General features: G+C 42.3%; 1 protein-coding gene across 1 annotated transcript in view; it reads left to right on the top strand.

The window, feature by feature from the left end:
• The window catches only part of PCDH15 (protocadherin related 15), a gene marked incomplete at its 5' end in the record, with an annotated part of 280,224 nt that overhangs the window by 192,354 nt on the left and 67,406 nt on the right, over nucleotides 1-20,464 (top strand). Inside the window, 2 exons of the mRNA XM_080347717.1 lie at nucleotides 9,146-9,286; nucleotides 11,943-12,055. Of these exons, the coding sequence (XP_080203843.1) occupies nucleotides 9,146-9,286; nucleotides 11,943-12,055 (254 nt within the window). The remainder of the gene's footprint in view (nucleotides 1-9,145; nucleotides 9,287-11,942; nucleotides 12,056-20,464) is intronic.

Here is a 20,464-nt window from a genome sequence, read left to right as displayed (position 1 = left end):
CTGGCCGTTTCCTCCGCTATTTCTATGCGTTTCTTTTCCATGGTTTTGAGTGGTTTATATTTGAAAGACGTGGGGATCACTCCTGCTTCTGTGGAGAAATCATTGCTCATGCTTGAGAGAGAGATCAAAATCACTGAATGTGGGATCCTGTTTATTACTGTTATAACAGGCCTGGGTGCATATGACAGTAACGTTGAGATAAGGTTCTTCAGAATTAAGTGTTGCGTTTCTTTGGTTTTTATGAAGACTTAAAAATAAAGCTGCCGTTAGGCATTTAATGAATACAATAGCCATAAAAGTTAGCCAGCTATGGAGGAAAGCTTTTAAAACAGTTTTTGAAAGTTGATGTTTTATTTCAAACTAATGGCTGATAGATTTTACTTTTAAGATAAAAAAGAAGATAGAGAAAACTATGAGGCGCGAATGACTTTGTTTCTTTTTCTGACCGAGCCAGCCGATTTAGATGTTTCATGCTCCTGGCAAATCTGGATTTATTTGGAGCTGGCTTTGACGTTAAGTGGTGCTACAGAGTAGTTTTTTATATGAATTCACTGGAAATAGTTTTAAAAAATGCACAATGTTTTTTTTCTGTTCAGCAGGAATACCTTCCTCTAAACTTACCTTAAGGAAAGAATATGCTTAGTGATCATTAATATTTTAGTTGTTTGGGGTATTTAAGCTGATGGAATCTTATTTGCAGGGTACTAATACATCTATTTTATCAGTTCAGGAAAATAAATATATGTCTATTAAGAAAATAAGGGCAGGTCTTGTAAAAGGCTAACTAATTTGAAGTCACAGAATCCCAGAATGTCAGAGATTGGAAGGGACTTGGAAAGCTCATCCAGTGCAATCCCCCCATGGAGCAGGAACACCCAGATGAGGTTACACAGGAAGGTGTCCAGGCGGGTTGGAATGTCTGCAGAGAAGGAGACTCCACAACCTCCCTGGGCAGCCTGCGCCAGGCTCTGTCACCCTCACTGGGATGAACTTTCTTCTCAAATTTAAGTGGAACCTCCTGTGTTCCAGTTTGTACCCATTACCCTTTGTGCTATCACTGCTTGTCACCGAGAAGAGCCTGGCTCCATCCTCCTGACACTCACCCTTTATATATCTGTAAACATGAATGAGGTCACCCCTCAGTGTCCTCTTGTCCAGCTCCAGAGCCCCAGCTCCCTCAGCCTTTCCTCACACAGGAGATGCTCCACTCCCTTCAGCATCTTGGTGGCTGCGCTGGACTCTCTGCAGCAGTTCCCTGTCCTGCTGGAACTGAGGGGCCACAACTGGACACAAGATTCCAGGTGTGGTCTCCCCAGGGCAGAGCAGAGGGGCAGGAGAACCTCTCTGACCTACTGACCACCCCCTTCTAATCCTCCCCAGGTACCACTGGCCTTCCTGGCCACAAGGGCCCAGTGCTGGCTCATGCTCACCCTGCTGTCCCCAGGACCCCCAGGTCCCTTTCCCCTACACTGCTCTCTAATAGGTCATTCCCCAACTTATACTGGAACCTGGGGTTGTTCCTGCCCAGATTCAAGTCTCTGCACTTGCCCTTGTTCTATTTCATTATATTTTTCCCTGCCCAACTCTCCAGCCTGTCCAGGTCTCTGATGGCAGCACGGCTTCCAGTGTCAGCCGCTCTTCCCAGCTTGGTGTCAGCAGCAAACTTGAAGTAGCCAAGGCGAAATTTTTCTGTTGTCATTTTACAAGTAATGTAGACTATTCCCCTGTCAACACTGAACTCAGCCCAGAATAAAAGTCAAACTCGTTTTTTTTTTTCATCATCTGCAATAAAAGCTTTTCAGACCTGCTCACCTCTTCAGAGACTGCCCACTGTTTTCCGCAAACCCCAGCTTTGCTCTGTGGTATCAAATTAACACAGATGCTATGAAAAAGAATCTGAAATGTTCTGCACCTGCATGTGTTTTCTCTGCAGGTAAGGCAAATTTGAATATCCCAAGAGCAGAAGCGCAGGTTTGGAGTAAGAAGGAAATGCTGCCTGCTGTCAGTGGAGTTTGGCTCTCCATTTCACCCCACAGGCACCATTCGCAGCCCGTTCCACCTTCGAGCTGCCGGATTGGGGCTGTCACAGGGTTGCCTTGTTGTTCCCATAGTCCCTCAACAGCAAAGGTGACAGCAGCAGGGACAGGCATGGAAAAGGTAGAGAAAAATTTCAGGCCACTGAAGTCAGCCTTAAGAAATCATAATAAAATACGTATTTTACCTACTGTGTTACTTTTTGACTGTAAGTGTTCAGTCAGTGATGCTCCTGAGGGAAGTTCATGGTTCTATCTGTGGCTTTTGGCTTCCAAAGGACAAGTCATAAATACAAACGCAATAATTAAGTGGTCAGTGAGGGTGGCATGGGTACAAAAAGTCATGCAGGTGAGAGAGGAGAGGTTGTGGCACAGAGTTTTGTGATTTACAGTAGCTGTGTGTTTCCTCAGTGATTTAGAACCTTAGAGCACATAGGGAAGGACATGCCACCAGTGACTGTGATAGGCTTCCAAAAACAGTCACAGAGTAAGAGAATTTCCTCTTAAATGAATTCCTGTGTGATTAACTTAATTGAGATGTGGATGAAAAGTGATCTTGTTGGTTTTGTTTTAAAAAACATCCCCTCATCAAACCTCTGTGCAGTAAGTTGTTTGCAGCTCGGTGTATCTTACATATGTGAATGGGTGTGTGTGAACAAATGAATGCATGGCTGAGTCGTGGTGATGATGTGTAATTTTCTTAATTTAACTATATGACCCTGATGCCCAAAACATTAAGCCATCATTAGTATGCAGCTGGTATTAATAGGATTGGTTTGGTTGCAAACCCCACTGGACTTCTGGTTGCTGTTAACACTTAATAACAAAAATTATCTATGTTAGATAAAAATGCTTCCACATAGGTATTTTTTAATATTTGTAAAAATTTTGAACTGTGGATTTCGAACTGGTCAAAAAAAATCTTGGCCTGAAGGTCTGAGAGGTTTCTGATAGTTTTATTCCTTCAGGTCCTTAGTGAAATGTCATTTAAAACATAGAAACCAGTTGTTTTCACTAAAGGCCGGTGCAGGATTTGAAGGGCTGTCTTAAGCAAATGTCAGTTTAAGTTTTTAATAGTTTCTCCTTCCCTCTTTTCCAGTGTTAATTCACTTGTTGTATTTTTTTCACTTTGCTGTATTTGTGGTGTCAGAGTTGCTCCAGCGAGTCCCAGCTGGGTTTGACTTGCTGTATACACAGTGTGAAGGGGTGTCTGAGTAACCCCAGACAGAAATATAAGTGAGAAACCCCATTTTTTTCCCCCTTTCAAACTCCTTGCTTTGTCTCCTGGAAGAACTCCATTGACCCACTCGCTCTTTTGTTACGAAGGCTGTGATCAGATGAAAAGACAAAGCCCAAACTGGTAGGAGGTGCGAGCAGGTGTCCTGGGTGAGGTGCGCAATTTTGTGAGGGTTTTGTGTGGCTGGGAAGCCACAGGAACCACATCTCTGCTGGGGTACCAAAAAAGTACTTCCAGCAACTAAGGGAGGTGTGATAACACCTTGTAAAAAAGTCCTTATTTTAAAATACTGCTTTGTTTTAGCTAATGCAAGTGTATGCACCTTTGGTTTCTCTCAGAGATACTTTAAGGTTTTTTTACACTTGATCTCCCCAATGCCCAGACAAAGTCAGTGTCTGACTCCCCTGCGAAACTGATGGAATGACTTATCCTTGGTGCCATCTCAAGGCATATCGGGGATAAGAAGGTCATTAGGGGCAGTCAGCATGACTTCACCAAAGGGAAGTCGTGCTTGACCAACCTCATTGACTTTTATGAGGACATAACAAGATGGATGGATGATGGCAGAGTGGTGGACATAGTCTACCTTGACTTGAGTAAGGCATTTGACACAGTGTCCCACAGCATCCTTACAGCTAAACTGAGGGAGTGCGGTCTGGATGACCGGGTAGTGAGGTGAACTGGGAACTGGCTGAAGGGAAGAAGCCAGAGAGTCATAGTCAATGGGGCAGAGTCCAGTTGGAGGCCTGTATCTAGTGCAGTGCCTCAGGGGTCAGTACTGGGGCCTGTACTACTCAATATATTCATCAATGACTTGGATGAGGGCATAAAGTGACTGTCAGCAAGTTTGCTGCTGACACCAAGCTGGGAGGAGAGGCTGACACTGGAAGCTGTGCTGCCATCAGAGACCTGGACAGGCTGGAGAGCTGGGCAGGGAAAAATTTAATGAAATAGAACAAGGGCAAGTGTGGAGTCCTGAATCTGGGCAGGAACAGCCCCAGGTTCCAGTATAAGTTGGGGAATGACCTATTAGAGAGCAGCGTAGGGGAAAGGGACCTGGGGGTCCTGGAGGCAGCAGGATGAGCATGAGCCAGCACTGGGCCCTTGTGGCCAGGAAGGCCAGTGGTACCTGGGGAGGATTAGAAGGGGGTGGTCAGTAGGTCAGAGAGGTTCTCCTGCCCCTCTGCTCTGCCCTGGGGAGACCACACCTGGAATCTTGTGTCCAGTTGTGGCCCCTCAGTTCCAGCAGGACAGGGAACTGCTGCAGAGAGTCCAGCGCAGCCACCAAGATGCTGAAGGGAGTGGAGCATCTCCCGTGTGAGGAAAGGCTGAGGGAGCTGGGGCTCTTTAGCTGGGAGGAGACTGAGAGGTGACCTCATTCATGGTGATCAGTATGGAAAGGGTGAGTGTCAGGAGGATGGCTTTGGGCAAACAGATGATCCTTTGTCACCGAAGAAATTTGGAGGCATGGTATCTTTGTTTCCTACACAAACTACTGTGTAATCTGAATTAAAATGATTGTGACAGTCACTTCAGGAGCAAGAGAAAGGGAAGCAAAAGAACTCTTGTGGCTCTGTGGAATCATCAGACCAAATGTGCAGCAGAGCGATGGTTTGTCTTGAAACTTTGGATTAGTCTCGAGACCGGGAAGGTTTTGGTGATGAGAGAGCTTTAAACCTTGATTATTTCCTGTGACACCCAAAATTGTCCTCAAGAACAGAAGAGTTTTCATCTTGATGACCAGCTTATGCTTCATTGAAGTGGGTTGGTGATGAAAGATGCCAGATGATTGTGACTGTGTTGTCTAAGCTCTTAACACTCCAAATATTTTGAAAGGAGATCAACAGGAGGTGTTTGATAGGTGCTTAGTTTGTTTGCTTTCTTTGTCAGAAGGTGAATATTTCCAGGATTGATGTAACCTGGGGTGTTTGCTTTTCCTTTTTGTGTGTGTAAAAGCTGGAATATTTCTTCCGTGGGCAATCTCCCTGCATATCCGGATTTGAAATGTCAATAGAAACAGATGCAGAACACTAATTTTAATGAGCAGCCAGCTTCCAGAGCTCCAGAACATCCAATTTAATGGTTTATCCAGTCTCATAACACCTTGTAAGGTTTTTGTTCAATGGAGCCCTTTTGTCAAATTGAGAGTAATTGCCCTTATTGTTTTACAGGCACTCACTAAAAGTAAGATGCCAACAGATATTTAATTAGAAATTTCACAGATCTTTAATTGGAGATAAAAGCATTTTCAGACAGTCCAGTGCTTGATCTTTTAAAATCTATTGCTATTGGATTTCATAGTGTCTGCTGGAGATTTGCATATGGAAAACATCCTGCAAATTCAATGAGTTCTTCAAGTAATTTTATCTCATGGCTTTCAAAGTCATGTTCTTTTTGTGTTCAGCTTATTATAGTTAATAATTCAGAATTTCCACATTTATTAACTCGGAAGTTCATGCCCTCCTGTTAAGTTACATACTAAAGAATAAAATACTCAAAATTTTAGACTTTATATAAATGAATATGCAAGTTCAACAACCCATAGCTGGTATAAGATCCACCAGAATCATTTGCGTACTCTGTGCTCTGCCCCATCTGTATCTGTTACTGTACTCTGAGCACGTTATAAAGAACACGTGCAGACACCTGTAAAATTTGGTTTTAGCATCACTTTCCAATTTTTTTCCTAGAACTAACTTTACAAGATTTGCCTTGGTGAACTCTTCCCAATGCAAGTCATTCAGATTTGCGGTGAAATCTAAAGATAGAGGTAATTTATTCAACTCCTTACCAGTTTCATATTTTATCTATAATACCCTCAGAAGTTTTCTGACTTCAGTCAGAACGTGGCACTGAGTACAAAGGGATTTGGTAAATAAATGTATTCGTTATGCTGCTATTCCATACTTGTATTTAGGCATAAAATCCAGCTCATTTACCAGATGCATATCTGGGATTTTCAGGAGCAAACTGCAAATTGAAGTGAAATACATTTTTTCCTGCTTTTTCCCAGGCCGCATCATCCTGATTTTGTACCTCTGTTACCTATTTGGATAGTGGGAGTAACGATTCCTACCTGCCTTTTGAATTGCTTTCAGCAAAACGCATGAAAACGTACCAAAGTAGTTATTGTTGTGTTCCACGTTTCGCCTTTTTTCCTGACTTTATTGCATTCCAGTGTCTCCACAACCTGTCTCGACAGCTAAATGACATTGGGAACATTTCCGGACCTGTCAGCTGCGTCACAAATGAATCTCGTCTCCCTAGAGGAAAGGGGAACTTGCGGAATTATGCAGCAATAATAAAGAATTAATTGAAGATGGATGAGCTTTAGATCTAAGTTCCTTATTAGTCTTGAACTCTCAGGGAAGCTTTGGTTTGAGAGAATGGTTCCTGTCAAGTGCAATCCTTGCTCTCTGGTTTATTTGAAAATATTATCTGCTATATTTGAGTTTTGCTATAGACATAGGAATGCATCTAAATTAATTTAGAACAGAGGTGAAAGATGATTAATATTTGAGATAATTCAAACTTGCTTCTAAATAGATTTCCCTGGGAAATCTCTCCAGAGCTTTTTCTAATTATGTTGGTGCCAAAATCGAGTAAATAAAGAAATAAATCCCTGTTTTGTTATTTTCAGAAATGACAGGAGAAAAGTGTACTCGATAGTCACAATAGCCTGATGAGATTTTTGTTTATTTAATAACAAATTACCTAGCGTGCGCAGGTTTAATGATGATGGTAGCTTGTAGCCTTCCTAGCAAATGTGAGGCCCATTACTCTGAAACCAAACTGAGTGGATTTCAGCAGGTAATTTCCTCTTAATTATCATGTTGAAGAAAAATGACTGAATCAGAGAATGCCAGGAGGGAAGTTGCATAATCACCTCTGTTATGCTGTGATCTCCGCAATTTCTCATCTTTTCAGGGATTTGCACTTTTATTGTGCATGGTGCCGTAAAGTACTTTTAACACGATCTTTGGTGTACTGCTTGACCAACACCCAACCACATCTGGCAGGCCCAGTTCTGAATCATTGCTGACTTGAAGTGCCCCGACTGCCTTGTCCTTTCTCTGGTTTTTTTGCTGTTTTAGGAGCCATAAAATTGACACCATCAATCCAAGTCTGACCTGTAGTTTTTGATTCAAACAGATGTTCTTCCCTAAGGGTCACCTGTCTGACATTGAAGTTGAGTTTGTTGGTTGGCTGGTACTACCCCTCACCAGAAGTGACTGTGGCAAAATCTTGCCCCCATGTGAGCCATCATGGTGGAAAATACTTGGGCTAAATCCATTCCAGTAGTGCTTTTAGTTTAAACCAAGGATTTTTAGCGAGCGTTTCTGTGCACTAGTGTGTTGTGTACAAAATGTTGATATTATTTAGTGAAGTTAAACCACTTTTGCAGCTGTTGCTATTTCCAGAAGTAAATTTCCTGTTTCTTTGTAGTTAGTAGCTAACATAGGACATTGAATATATTCTCAATAACAGCAAAGCTGCTTTGTATCGCATTATTGAATATAGATGAAAACCACCGATTTGCCATTGATGAAACTGTGGGCTGTGATATTTTGTCTGTTTAAATACAATGCAAAGGTCAAAACTTAATCTGAGGTCTAAACTCAGAGGCTTTAAGAAACTGAAATCGTGTTGATGATAGGACCTGAGTTTCTAAGGGTTTCTCTGAATCTACTCCCAAATATATTTAGCGAATAAGCCAGTTTGAGTTTTGTGAAACATCCCAAGTGCCTGCATATCCAGGTAACACAGACTTTGGTCAGCTGAAAAATATTCAGACATCGGTATGCAAAAAAACCCCTCCTTTCTTTGCTTAAAGCAGTTCTTTGATGCCCCTTTTTCTTACAGTTGTTCGGTACATAGTTTCTGTTAGCACTGGCTTCACTTCAGGCAGTTAGTGTTAAAACAGCTAAAGTGGGTAAATAGCCTTTTTATTAGAAAATGCTGAGTTACTGATCTGAAAAATTCATCTATTATACCCTCTGGCAATGCCGCCTCTGCTTCCCCTTTCAATGTGGTATTTTTGGGTGCATGCGCATGCAGAGAATTTGTGGCACATCCACGAGCCGTCTTGTGCTCATTCCTTGTCACTGAAGTAGGGTTTGAATAGCATGGAGCTTCATCACAAGGCTGCTTAAAATCCATTTGCAAAACTGCGTGTTTCGTTCCTACTGATCGGACAAATACATTCTCCTGTTTGTTTTCTGGCGTTGTGCTTTGGAGAGGAGTAAAATTTGTATGTAAAGAAGTGGATTTAGGCAGCAAGGTGGGTTTACCCAGGCAAGTCAGTGCTGTTCTCATTACATTTCCTTTAGAAGAATTGTCACATAGGCTGTCCTGTATGCAGAACTATAGCGTGACTTTTCAGAAAATCTATCACACATCTTCCTATGTTCAGCAACAGGTCACTGGAACTTCCAGGACAAGCTGAATAAGCGTTGTAGTGTTTAGAGTACTGTGAAGTTTCTTGGAACTTCAAAGGAGTTTTCATAACTTGTTAAAATATTTTGAAAGGCACATTAAGCAACCTTAAGCCGTGCCCATCTTCTCGTATTTAAAAATGTCAGTAGTTATCAAACAGAGCACTGCTTCTGTCTGTATTTGAGTAGAAAGGTTTTCCAGCTCTCTCCTTTCCAAAGCTGTGGTTGTTTCTCTTGCTGAACCTCTCAGATGACACTGTAAGGTCTTTTGGGAGGAGGCGGGAGGGGTGCTCAGAAACAAAGCCAGTTATGAGGAGGACAGACAGCAAGTTCTGTTTGTGATGGTCTGGTTACCAGTGCTGTGTTTTAATCCTTTACTAATTTTATGAGGTATGTAAAACCCCAAAAATTAAGCAAGTTGGTTTGGTTTTGCCTTCCAGGGCACACCAGCAAGTCGAGTCCGATACAAAGTAGATGTCGTCCAGTTTCCTTACAGTGCCAGCATTTTCGATGTGGAAGAAAACTCAGGACGCGTAGTAACCCGAGTAAACCTGAATGAAGAGCCAAGTACAGTGTTTAAGGTATGTGTATCGTCAATAAACGTTGCCTGCTCTTGATGGAATTCCTTTCAACTTCATGTTTCTCTTTGTTGCTTTTTATTGCAAATTATTTTGTTTCTTTATTTCCTTCATTTCTTGTTGGCAGATGTTTTGTGCCTTTTTGATTTCAGAAATGGCTTGAATAGATATGATCGCTACTGTTAGGAAAGGCAGAAGAGAAGGGAGGCAGCTGAAGGAAACCTCACTTTTTGGAAGCTCCCTTACTGATCTCAACAGGGCTGTCAGCATAGCAATTTTGTGAGAACTGTGTAAGAATAGCAAGATACATTGTGAAGAATGTTACTGTGTGGTGGGATAGTTTGGGACCTCCTGCTCACAAGTACTGTAATGTAAAAACATTGGCTTTAAGGACACTTAAATTACTGTTGTGTCATTACTGTTCCTGAAGAGTCTCAAGTGTAGTTAGTGTGCAGTAAGTTATGATTTTAATCAAAATCCTTGGGGCAGATCTCCCCTCTTGAATCCACGAGTGGAGGGAGCAGTTAAAAATGAGAACCGAAGTGTGTCAGTAAGCAAAAAAAAAAAAAGTCTCTACAGTTTATGAGGGTTTATATGTAGTTTCCCTACTTGAAAACTGCCAGCCCTCTGTATGGTCATTAAGGTGTGTTTTGCTGCTTCTTTCACTTATTTAGTTTCAAAACAAGACTGGGGAAGGGACTTGAACACAAGCCCTATGGGGAGAGGCAGAGGGAGCTGGGCTTGTTCAGTCTGGAGAAGAGGAGGCTTAGAGGTGAGCTCAGCACTCTCTAGAACTACCTGAAGGGCAGTTCTAGTCAGGTGGGGTTGGTCTCTTCTCCCAGGCACTCAGCAATAGGACAAGGGGCCATGGGCTTCAACTCTGTCAGGGGAAATTGAGGCTGGAGATTAGAAAGCAATTCTGTGCAGAGAGAGTGGTCAGGCATTGGAATGGCTGCCCAGGGAGGTGCTGGACTCACCGGCCCTGGAGGTTTTTAAGCTGAAATTGGACATGGCACTTAGTGCCATGATCTAGTCAATGGGCTGGAGCTGGACCAAGGGCTGGACTTGATGATCTCTGAGCTCTTTTCCAACCCAGTCCATTCTGTGATTCTGTGAAAGGGGGATTAAAGAGAGGTTTATTTGCATACTTTTTGATTATAAGGAATAAAGCGGTCCACCATCTGACGCTTGAGCAGTGTTATGCTGTGACTGACACAGGAACTTGGGACATTGCTAGTTTGAGTTCTTTTCAATTTTTAACTAACATAGTAAAACTCAAAGGGGAAGAGAAATATCTTGTGTAGCATCACCAGAGTGTTGCTTTTTTGTTGCTGCACTTTTTATTTCTCAGTAATTATTTTGTGTGGCTGTTTTCTGAAGCTGTGATACGTAACACGCAGGCGATGCGCACGTGGGCATGGAGCTGCGTTTCTGATGACTGATCTGTGTTTGGGCAGACCCATGGTAAATGTAGCAGTGTTACTTTTCAGAAAATACGGATGCTATGGGGAAGAGGCACAGAAAAAAACTCCAGAAATCAGTGATCTGGAGACCTTGAGTTGGTATTTCCATCTAGATCATGGGGCTTGTATCTGTCAGTGAATCTTCTGTGAATTTTACCAGTCAATGTTTAACGTAGTCATACTTTCTGCCACTATGACATCTTGCACTGATGAGTTCCCTAATATATTGGCTGGAAAGAAGCCTTCTTTTGTGGTAGCTGTCTCTTCACTGACAAGAAGTTATTCAGAGAATAGCTTGGGCTCACAGAAATGAGTTGGAAACCCTTTGCTAGAATGAGGTGCTGACCTGCTCCATCTAGTGACCTCCTGAAATATGGACAGATTTAGAGGAGAGAGGAAATTGGAAAGCTGCCCATGAGTTCATCTGCAGCAGGCTGGTCTCTCATCCTTTTGCTAGCAGATAGCTTGCCTTCATTTGAAACCTGAAAACAGGGGCATTTTTTTTGTGCCAGCAGAAGGACGCATATTAAATAAACAAATAGACGTGAGTAAAGATCAGAAAAGCAGATGATTTATAATGGGCCACCCTTCAAGAAGGTCTTCTGACCTTGTCCATGTTTTGGCATAGCAAAGATCTTTCTTTTTTCTAAGAGGATTTTGGGGAGGAGAGGTAATGGTAATTTTTTTGGTTTGATATCAGACCTCAGTTTTAAATATTAAAGTCAGCAACACCAAAGTCTTACCTAGCTCTTATTCTGTTTGTTTTGTTGGGAGTTACAGGTGGTTTTTCAATTAAAATATTTCTATTGCGTAAGTATAGAACTGTACTATATACCCTTAAAGAAGTTGAAATTGATTCTGGAGTTCTGAGTAAGGACAGCATGTGATTAGATGTGGATGGATTCCCCTGAAAAAATGTACTTGAAGCTGGCAGTGTCTTTTGGAGAGGTATTTGTAGAAGACTGTTGCATTTGATTCCAGTTTCCTGTGTTTCTGTAAATTTTCTAGCAGCTGGTTCATCTTGTAGATGGCTGTTACCTTTTTTCCTCTGCTCATCTTATCCAATGTATGATTTGCAGTGAAAGAAAATCTCATCCGACTTGTTAGACCCTGAAAATACAAGAAGTATTGTTGCATGTCAACATAAAAGATGTTCTTGCCTATACTAAGAAAGTGATTTTCGGTTTTGTTTATAGCTAGTGGTCATTGCATATGATGATGGGGATCCTGTGAAGTTCAACACCACGACTGTAGAAATTGCTGTTTTGCAGCCGTCAGTGATTCCACGGTTTACCCAGGATGAATACAGGTAAAGCATTTATTAACTTGCATTACAGTTGTTACTTTTTAAGCTGAAATAAGTTCCTGTCTAAAGGTTCATCTGAGATACGTGGGCTATGAAAATACTCTCTTGTCAGCGTGGAAGTGCTTCCTTGGTGTATACGTCAACTTTTGTACCTTTTGCTGTTCACTTTGGCTCACAGAAGGAAGTAAGACAAAAATACAGTTTGAAGCCAAGCACCAAAAACCTTGTGTAGTTAGAGCTGATAAAATATTTTCTGATGTGAAGTCTGCTTTAGGAAATAGGATTGGATGGTGCTCTGAGGAGGGAGCAGTCAACGCTCAGGTCCACCAGGAGCCTGACTGTATGGAATTACAGGCAGCACCTCCCATTTGACAAAGTGAGGGTGGCAAAACACTTGAGAGTCGCTTCTTCCTTTTAGCCACAAGTTCGTTGGCAGCCAGACATTCCCTAATCAGAGCAGACACTGCTGCAGTTTTACCATCCTAACAGGTTAGCTCCAACTGAAAAGATCTGGGCTGTCGGTGACAATGACAGTGAGGAGAGGTTTGTCCTATAATATCCCCTCAGAAGCTGTTGAAAATGGGAGTCACCTCAGTAAACAAAAATGTTGTGCATTGAAGCTGTAGCTGGGATCACAGGGGTTCTAGGTTAAGTTTCCTCTAGTCTGTGTTTTGATCCTGTACACCGTTCATGTGGGACAGGAGAGAATTCAGATTTGACCTCTTTGACATTCCAAGTGCAGATAATAGTTATTATTACTACAGACTCGTGATTTGATCAAGTTTACTCTCTGACAATTTAATAAAACCAACCCAATTTTCTTGAAATAAAGTGAAACCACAAGTGATGCTCAGGCTGATTAGTTTGTTGAATTTTCTTACAGAGAATGTGTTCACAAATGGTTTCTGACATCTGTATAGTAATAGGAAATAATGGGATCGATGCACACAGCCTCCCAATATCAAGAAGTTACAGCCTTGCCTGTGCTATGTGCTCTGATTCAAATGTAGTGACATAATCAGTATCAGAATATAATCGGTTTTTTACATATATTTAAAAAACTAAGTACTGCAGGCAATCAGAAATTAGATGCAATGTTATTGGCTTCAGTAACAGCCAATGAGAGGACTTGCTCAGCTATTTTAAGGGGTTTAGATGAAAAATGGGGATGTGCATTGTGTCTTTCCTCATCATTAGGGTATTAGGGAATACCTTAAAGTAAATGAAAAATGGCAAAATACTGTGCAAATTTTACATTGAATGTTAAAACAGAAATATGCAATCTGAAAGAACAGTGCAAAATTATAAACTTTGCCTTTAATGATAGTGCAAGTGATAATCCTTTGCTGAAGTTATTTTCTTGAGGGAGATTATTCCTACTGTTGCCTGTATTTTATTAGATATCTTCAAATGTATGAAGTGTAGTTTAGGTAATGTAGCAAAAGGCTACAGGCTAGACTTCTAAATAAAAATGTTTCCATTTGCTTTTGTAATTTCAGATCTCATGTGAACACATGCAATTTCTGAATAATATTGAAAGCCTTTCTGTAACATTTACCTTCTGTGTTACTACTTTCCAGAAAAAAAAAATGACCAGGTCCTGTTTGTGTAGCTGTGAGGAACAAAAATGTGTGGCTGTGTTTAGGAGAAAGATATGAAAATATGGTGATTACAAGACTGAACAGCCTCGTTTCTCTTTCCAAAGAAATACCACTACTCCATTCTCAGGAAATTCTTTGATGCACACTGTTGTAAAAAAACCTCTTAACATCTTTTGCGGGCAGCAAAGGCAATTACCTTTCTTCCATGTCAGAAATTAAATTAAAGTCACCTCAAAACTTTCCGATTTGGCTCTGAGACTCTCTCAGAAGTTTTGGAGCAGGACTAGGTTTGAGTCTTAAGGGTTTCAGGGATTGTCACACTCTGCAAACTACACTTCGAGTTTGCCTTCTTGACAGTGATGCAACCTAAAACTGGCAGGTTTCATATAACTTTATTTGGCAGTTGACATATAGTATATCTTTAGGGTCAATGTCAGAGTAATGGTGCCGCTTGCAAAGTGATAAACTGTTGGCTGTGGATACAAGTCTTACTGAAGGGTTGAGAATAAGTGGCGTTAGAGTGGTTCGGTATAGATCTTTGCTTGCGCAATTATCAGAATTTAGATGATCCCAGCATTTTTTCCTAGCTGTTTTACAAACTTCATTTCTGTATATTTAGAAAAAGGTCACAGTTTTCTAAACACTTTTCTAAAGCTGCCTGTGCAGTTGCAGCGGGTGTTACAAATCGGAAATAAATCCAAAAAACAGGAGAGAGGGGAGCAGATGGCCCGATCAAACAGGCAGAGCCGCGTTGGGCGGGCAGGGAGATAAAAGCGCAGCTCTGCCGTGCCAGGAGCTCAGCAGCGTGGCGGGGGCTCTGCCTGGAGCCCTATCCCTACCCAGGGAGGCTTTGATTGATTATTAACCGCGTCTTAAAGTGACTTCCACAGGAGGAGACGAGCATCAGAGATTAGCATTTTATTCACTGCCTCTCCCTCTGTATTATTCCATAATTTGGGGCAAATTAATTAGTCTCTTTTTTCTCCCCCACCTTCTTTGTTTGGATTGTAAATTAAACTGGAGACGTCTAAGTGCTGCTGCACCATACATATTAAAGAGCAAAGGGAAGCTAAGAGCTCCGAGAACCATAAAACACAACTTGGAGCGATTGCTTTTTGACAAGTTGGTGATAAAATATAGCTTTTTCGTAATGACTGAGATAAATGACAGCTAAAGCACATCAGAAAGGCATCAGCTGCAACCAGCCACCTGTTCTGGTGCATGTGCTTTGGGATGTTCCACCTCCCACAGTCACACCGTGTCGGGGGCAGAGCAGCGTCAGCCAGCAGGTCTGTATGGTCTCATCCAGCAGCATGCAGGCCATTCATGGAATTAATCTGAGTAGGATAGCGTCGCATCATTTTGGTTGGAAGAGACCCTCTGGAAGATCGAGTCCAACCATAACCTAACCTAACTCTAGCACTAACCCATGTCCCTAAGAACCTCGTCTAAACACCTTTTAAACCCCTCTAGGGATGGTGACTCCACCACTGCCCTGGGCAGCCTGTTCCAATGCCTGACAGTCCTTTCCTTGAAGAATTTTTTCCTAATATGCAAACTAAACCTCCCCTGGCACAACCTGACGCTGTTTCTTTTTGTCCTGTCACTTGCTACTTGGGAGAAGAGACCAACACCCTCCATGCTCCAACCTCCTTTCAGGCAGTTGCAGCGAGCAGAAAGGTCTCACCTCAGCTCCTGTTCTCCAGTCTAAACAGCCCCCATTCTCTCAGCTGCTCCACATCAGACTTGTGCTTCAGCCCCTTACCAGCTCCATTCCCTCCTCTGCACTCTCTCTAGTCCCCAGTGTCTTTCCTATAGTGAGGGGCCCAAAACTGATCCCAGGATTCGAGGTTTGGCCTCACCAGTGCCGAGTACAGTGGCACAATCACTTCCCTGGTCCTGGTGGCCACGCTATTCCTGACAGAAGCTAGGATGTTGGTGGCCTTTTTGGCCACCTGGGCACACACTGGCTCATGTTCAGCTGCTGTCACCAACACCCCCAGGCACTTTCCAGCCGCTCTTCCCCGAGCCTGCAGCGTTCATGGGGTTGTTGTGACCCAAGTTCAGGACCCAGCACTTGGCCTTGTTGAACCTCAGACAATTGGCCTCAGCCCATCGATCCAGCCGGTCCAGACCCCTCTGCATGGCCATCCCACCCTCCAGCAGATCAACACTCCCACCCAATGTGGTGTCATCTGCAAACTGACTGGGGGTGCAGTTGGTCCCCTCATCCAGATCACTCATAGAGAGATTAAACAGACGATCCATGCCCAACGCTCATTTAATGTGACTGTCTTCTGGGGACACAGATACTCTGCAGCTCCCACACATCTCTCTGGTGCATCCTTAGCTGCGAGCCTGTCTGACTTGCCCAGCTTGAGCTGGCTCTGCAGGTCATCCTGCACTCTGGAGCCACAGAGTTTAACTGCATTAGCAATGTGGATCCTTGTCTGTCCTTGTCACAGATATTCAAATATGACTTTAAGAGAGCAGACAACAGCAGTGCCTGCTAAATCAAGTGTCTACCAAACCAAGCACTGTTTGCTTGTTCCACAAAAATGCAAAGTGTGAAGAGGCATCAAAAAGAATCAAAGGATTGTAACATGCAGACATTTAATTCTAGATGTCTAGTCCACCTCTGAGCCCACTCGACCTTTAGCTGCCAGCCAGGCAAGGACACCGCGGCGTGATGCTCTTCTCGCCGCTCTCCCTGCAGGCGGTTGGCACTTGGTTGGATTTTGCTGGTCCTCTGAAGCACTGACAGCAGAGGGAGGCACGAGTGAATGTGACACGTGGGGTGGTTGTCAGCTGTGCAGGGACACGGCCTGAGCTGCCACTTCCACTGCGTCTCTCCAGGCACAGTGACAGCCTGGGGGTGCTGGGCGCGGCGTGGTGATGAAGAAGGGGTGCTGGCATCGCTGCAGCATTCTGCGTCACTGCCCAAAACAGCCTGTGGCCCTTCATATGTTTTATTAAGACTTCTTCATGCTGACTTTGATCTCATTCCGCTTGGTGCTGCTGAAACAGCCACGTCTCTGGCAATAAATCACTTCCTAGGGAAGATCAAGTTAGCTGTTTGTAGTGCTCATCTCCCAGACTATTATTTCTCTTGTCCTGATGGCTCCACCCAGATCACCTCTTGATTGAACTCCAGAGCAAGTAATTGATTCAGAAGTTTCCATTTCTTCCAAACAAGTAATGGCAGCACTTTCATTTCTTAATTAACAGATCATAATTAGTAGCGCTACGGAACAGTGCAGACCAGATGTGAAGTGAACCTCAGATGAATATGAAGAGGGTTTTTTTTAGCAAGCCTGTCCTCTTTATGAGTACGTTCTCGTTTTCAAAAAGTAGAAGTTCAAAGGGACTTGGGAACTTTTTCTTGTTTTGTTAATTAATAAATACCACATCCTCTGCAACCAGAAGGTCATTGCTAATAGCAATGTGCTGCTGTAGCAGGAAATGAAATGTTAACCGAAAGCAGCGTCATTGGTTTCTAATTAATGCCTGTGGGCACATTAAACAGGTGTTCAGCCATTTCATAGCAGAAAAAGGAAAATACTGGAAACTTCTAGCTTCTGTTAGTATTGCATTATAGGTCCCCAACCTGTTCGGAAATATACATCCACTGGTAATCTGAAGTTTGGTTCCAATTTATAAGGAAATGTGTGAAGTTGCAAATTTGATGATATTGCTTGATGTCAATGTAGTGTGGGATTTTATTTCTCTACTAGCAATGACACTCTGCTGTGAAAGTGTATTCTGGTTACAAAGGGAGATTTTGTGACATGTGGACCTCTCGCTCGCTCAGTAGAAGATGCGATGTAGTGTCTTCCGCTTAATTAAATCCATCAGCACTGTAGACAGATATCATCGAAGTAAATAACTATGTATCATAGGATTTCACAAGCCAAAATTATGGAGGATATCAGGAGTCAAATGGAAGTGTTATTCCAGGAGGCTTTTCCCAGTTCTCCGTTTTACCACTGCTCAGACAGTTATTCGCATGGTGAAGTAGGAAATGGGGAATCCTGGGCAGTGGCACTGAGATTACGGGGATCATTTCGCATTTGAAATCTCTTGAATTCGGTGCCCTCTTCAAAAAGGCGACATTTGGCACAGAACAGTGTATGCGGTGTCGTGAACGTGTGAGGCCTCACAGGGGTGACTGTGCTTTTCTGATCATGAGCATCCTACTAGCGCAGTCATCCTTCTGTACCAGGCATAAGAGGAGAAACGAGTCATTTCAGCAGGAGGAATAGGTTAATCTATTCATGTCTTCAAAAATCAGGAGTGACAAGTTCTCTTCAGAAATGCGGACAGCAGCAGAGATGTCCTTTGTTCAAACCAAGAGCAGGACGGGGAGGGAAAAACCAAAGTACAGCAGGGATCTGGAGGGAAAGGGAACACTCCTTTAGGTTGTAGGCAACGGTGAGGTTTCCAAAGCTGTTTTCTTGCTGATTTACCTGTTTGTCTCTGACGTGTTCCTTTGAGAAGTCGTAACTTCCAAAGCAGCAGCTCTGCCTTAGATGCACTTGCTTTTTCATTGGGGTGCTCGTGAGCTGGATTTCTTGGAGCCTCCATTTCCTTATGTTTTCTTTTGTCCTTCCTATTAGAGCTCCCTGCCATCTTCAGTAGCACTCACATGAGGGTCATTTCCCCCTTCTTGTAACAGCAGTGCATAGGGTTTAATTTTATCCCTCAGGAGTATTTTGTGTAGCAATTAAAGCATCCACTTGGGTAATCCTTTTCCCACCAAATCCAAGTCTTGCTGCTGTTTCTCCTGCCTTCCCCATAATGGAATTTACACTTTATGAATGAAAGATGAGAAAAAGAGTGAAACACCTCGCGTAATATTTTTGGTGCAGCATTTCTGATGTGGGGGGAAAGATAGTGCTTGTTTTCCTCAAACTGAAGCTAAAGGAATGATACATATGTTCCAACGTGCATTTTTAATTTGCCTCACATGTCACTAACAGCCTGACTTGAAGAAAATATATGTGATTTTGCCTTTGGAATCGATGTTTTATGGTAATATTCTCTTCATTTTTTTTTGTAGTGAAGAAATAAGCCCACTTTAGCATGTCATTATAAAAGTTATGAAGTTATTTCTACAGCAGATAGTGAAACAGTTTGCCATTGAAATATTATTGAGCGAGTTAGCAGGTGATGACAGTGTAGTAGAAAGATCACCCTTTTTTTCTGTTTTCCCTGTTCTAGTAGTGCTATGTTGCATTTTATTAATATGTTCTACTTCTTTTCACCAAACAAAAAGGAAACTCTCATTTTAGGGGGATGAGAGCGCAAAGCCATGACATAATCCTTGGGTTTAGAACTGATCTTAGCAATACCTGTCTGCCAGTTCAGATATATGAGCGTGTCCTGCGTTGTGCTTGATGGCAATTGTGGGGTGTTTGGTTTTCCTTTTTTTGCTTCTCTCGTAATCCTGGCAGAAACGTTCGTGTCTTCACGTCCTTAGCTTTAATTTGGGAAGATCAGCGGGATCACACAAACGCGTTATGGCTGATGACAGAGAGCTCACGGGAGCAAAATCTGACAGCTACTTTAAAAGATAATAGGTTATGACAGGGGCTCACTAACAATGGCCAGACTCTCTTGTCATCTGTTTTAGAGAGAAACACCATGAAAAGGTCAGTGTGTCTTGAACCAATCTGAGAACTGAGATGGAAAGTGAGGATATTAAGTACAGTAAAGAATATGTGATCCTTTTCAGGAGAGTTTGAAGATAAACTGCTTGAAAAATGCGTCTAATTAAGAACAAAATATTCTTTTCACAACAACAAAGAAAATCACTGTCTCTGTCAAACTCTTCAGATTGTTATACTGGAAACTCAAAGTTTGAAAAACTGATCCATTATTGCTCTAAAACATGGTGTTCTTTCTTTAGAAACTTGTACATTCTTTTCACAACTTAAAAAACTCAACTGCATAGCCAGACCTATTTAAGTGGTTCTAGTTGTAGCGCTTTTATTAGCTGTTTTAGTTTCTGTGCAACTTCACTGTTACCGTGCTTCATTTTAGACACCATGTCTGCACTTTTCTGCAGAAAACTACAGGAATCCAGTTGCTTTGAATGGTTTGCGTAGCTTCTCTTTCATGCAAAGCGTCAGACAGAAGCTGAGCTAAAAATCTTGGCAGTGTAATCTAACAAAAAATAAACTAATTAAGTTCTCAGGTTTGCTTATGGACCTCCATGAACTAAAATATAATCCACCAAATAGAGTCAACTGAAGTTTCTAATACAGAGTACATGTACATCACACTATTAAACTTCAGCACTAAACCAATTTTCCAATTTATTATTGGGGTTTGCCGGTTTCAAATTTAATGTTCATGCTTTTGGAGATAGAAAAGTTTCATGGTGAATTTAAAGTATATTGGATATCAGGCAAATTGAAAAACGAGTGAGAGTCTGATGTGTTTAGCAAAGGTAAAAAAGGAGAGGAAAAGCTAAAATTTCGCTTTAGACATTAAAAATAGTTATGCCCTGCAATGTATTTGATGTGTGTTTGTCAAGTTGAAATTACTTTGTTCTTTGCAAATCTGAGGCTATCGAATACCAATCTTACATGAGCATATGGCACAAGGCGATGGAGGCAGCTCGTTTTTCATGCTTTGCTGCCCTCGTACCCTCCGTTCCCCCCGTACTGTTGGGGTCTGGATGCCCAGGGGTGTAAGTATCGGGGGGACGATATCAGAAATCCCGTACTTGGGGAAGTGTTTTGTTCAGGAGCTCAGAAAGTAGCCGTTTCATTTAAAATACTTTGAAGAAGTCAGCACTGGACTGCTG

The sequence above is a fragment of the Nesoenas mayeri genome, assembly GCF_963082525.1.
Source record: "Nesoenas mayeri genome assembly, chromosome: 7".
Classification (NCBI taxonomy): domain Eukaryota; kingdom Metazoa; phylum Chordata; class Aves; order Columbiformes; family Columbidae; genus Nesoenas; species Nesoenas mayeri.
The sequence above is the reverse complement of the archived record's forward strand: the minus strand, read 5'-3'. Positions and strand labels throughout refer to the sequence as shown.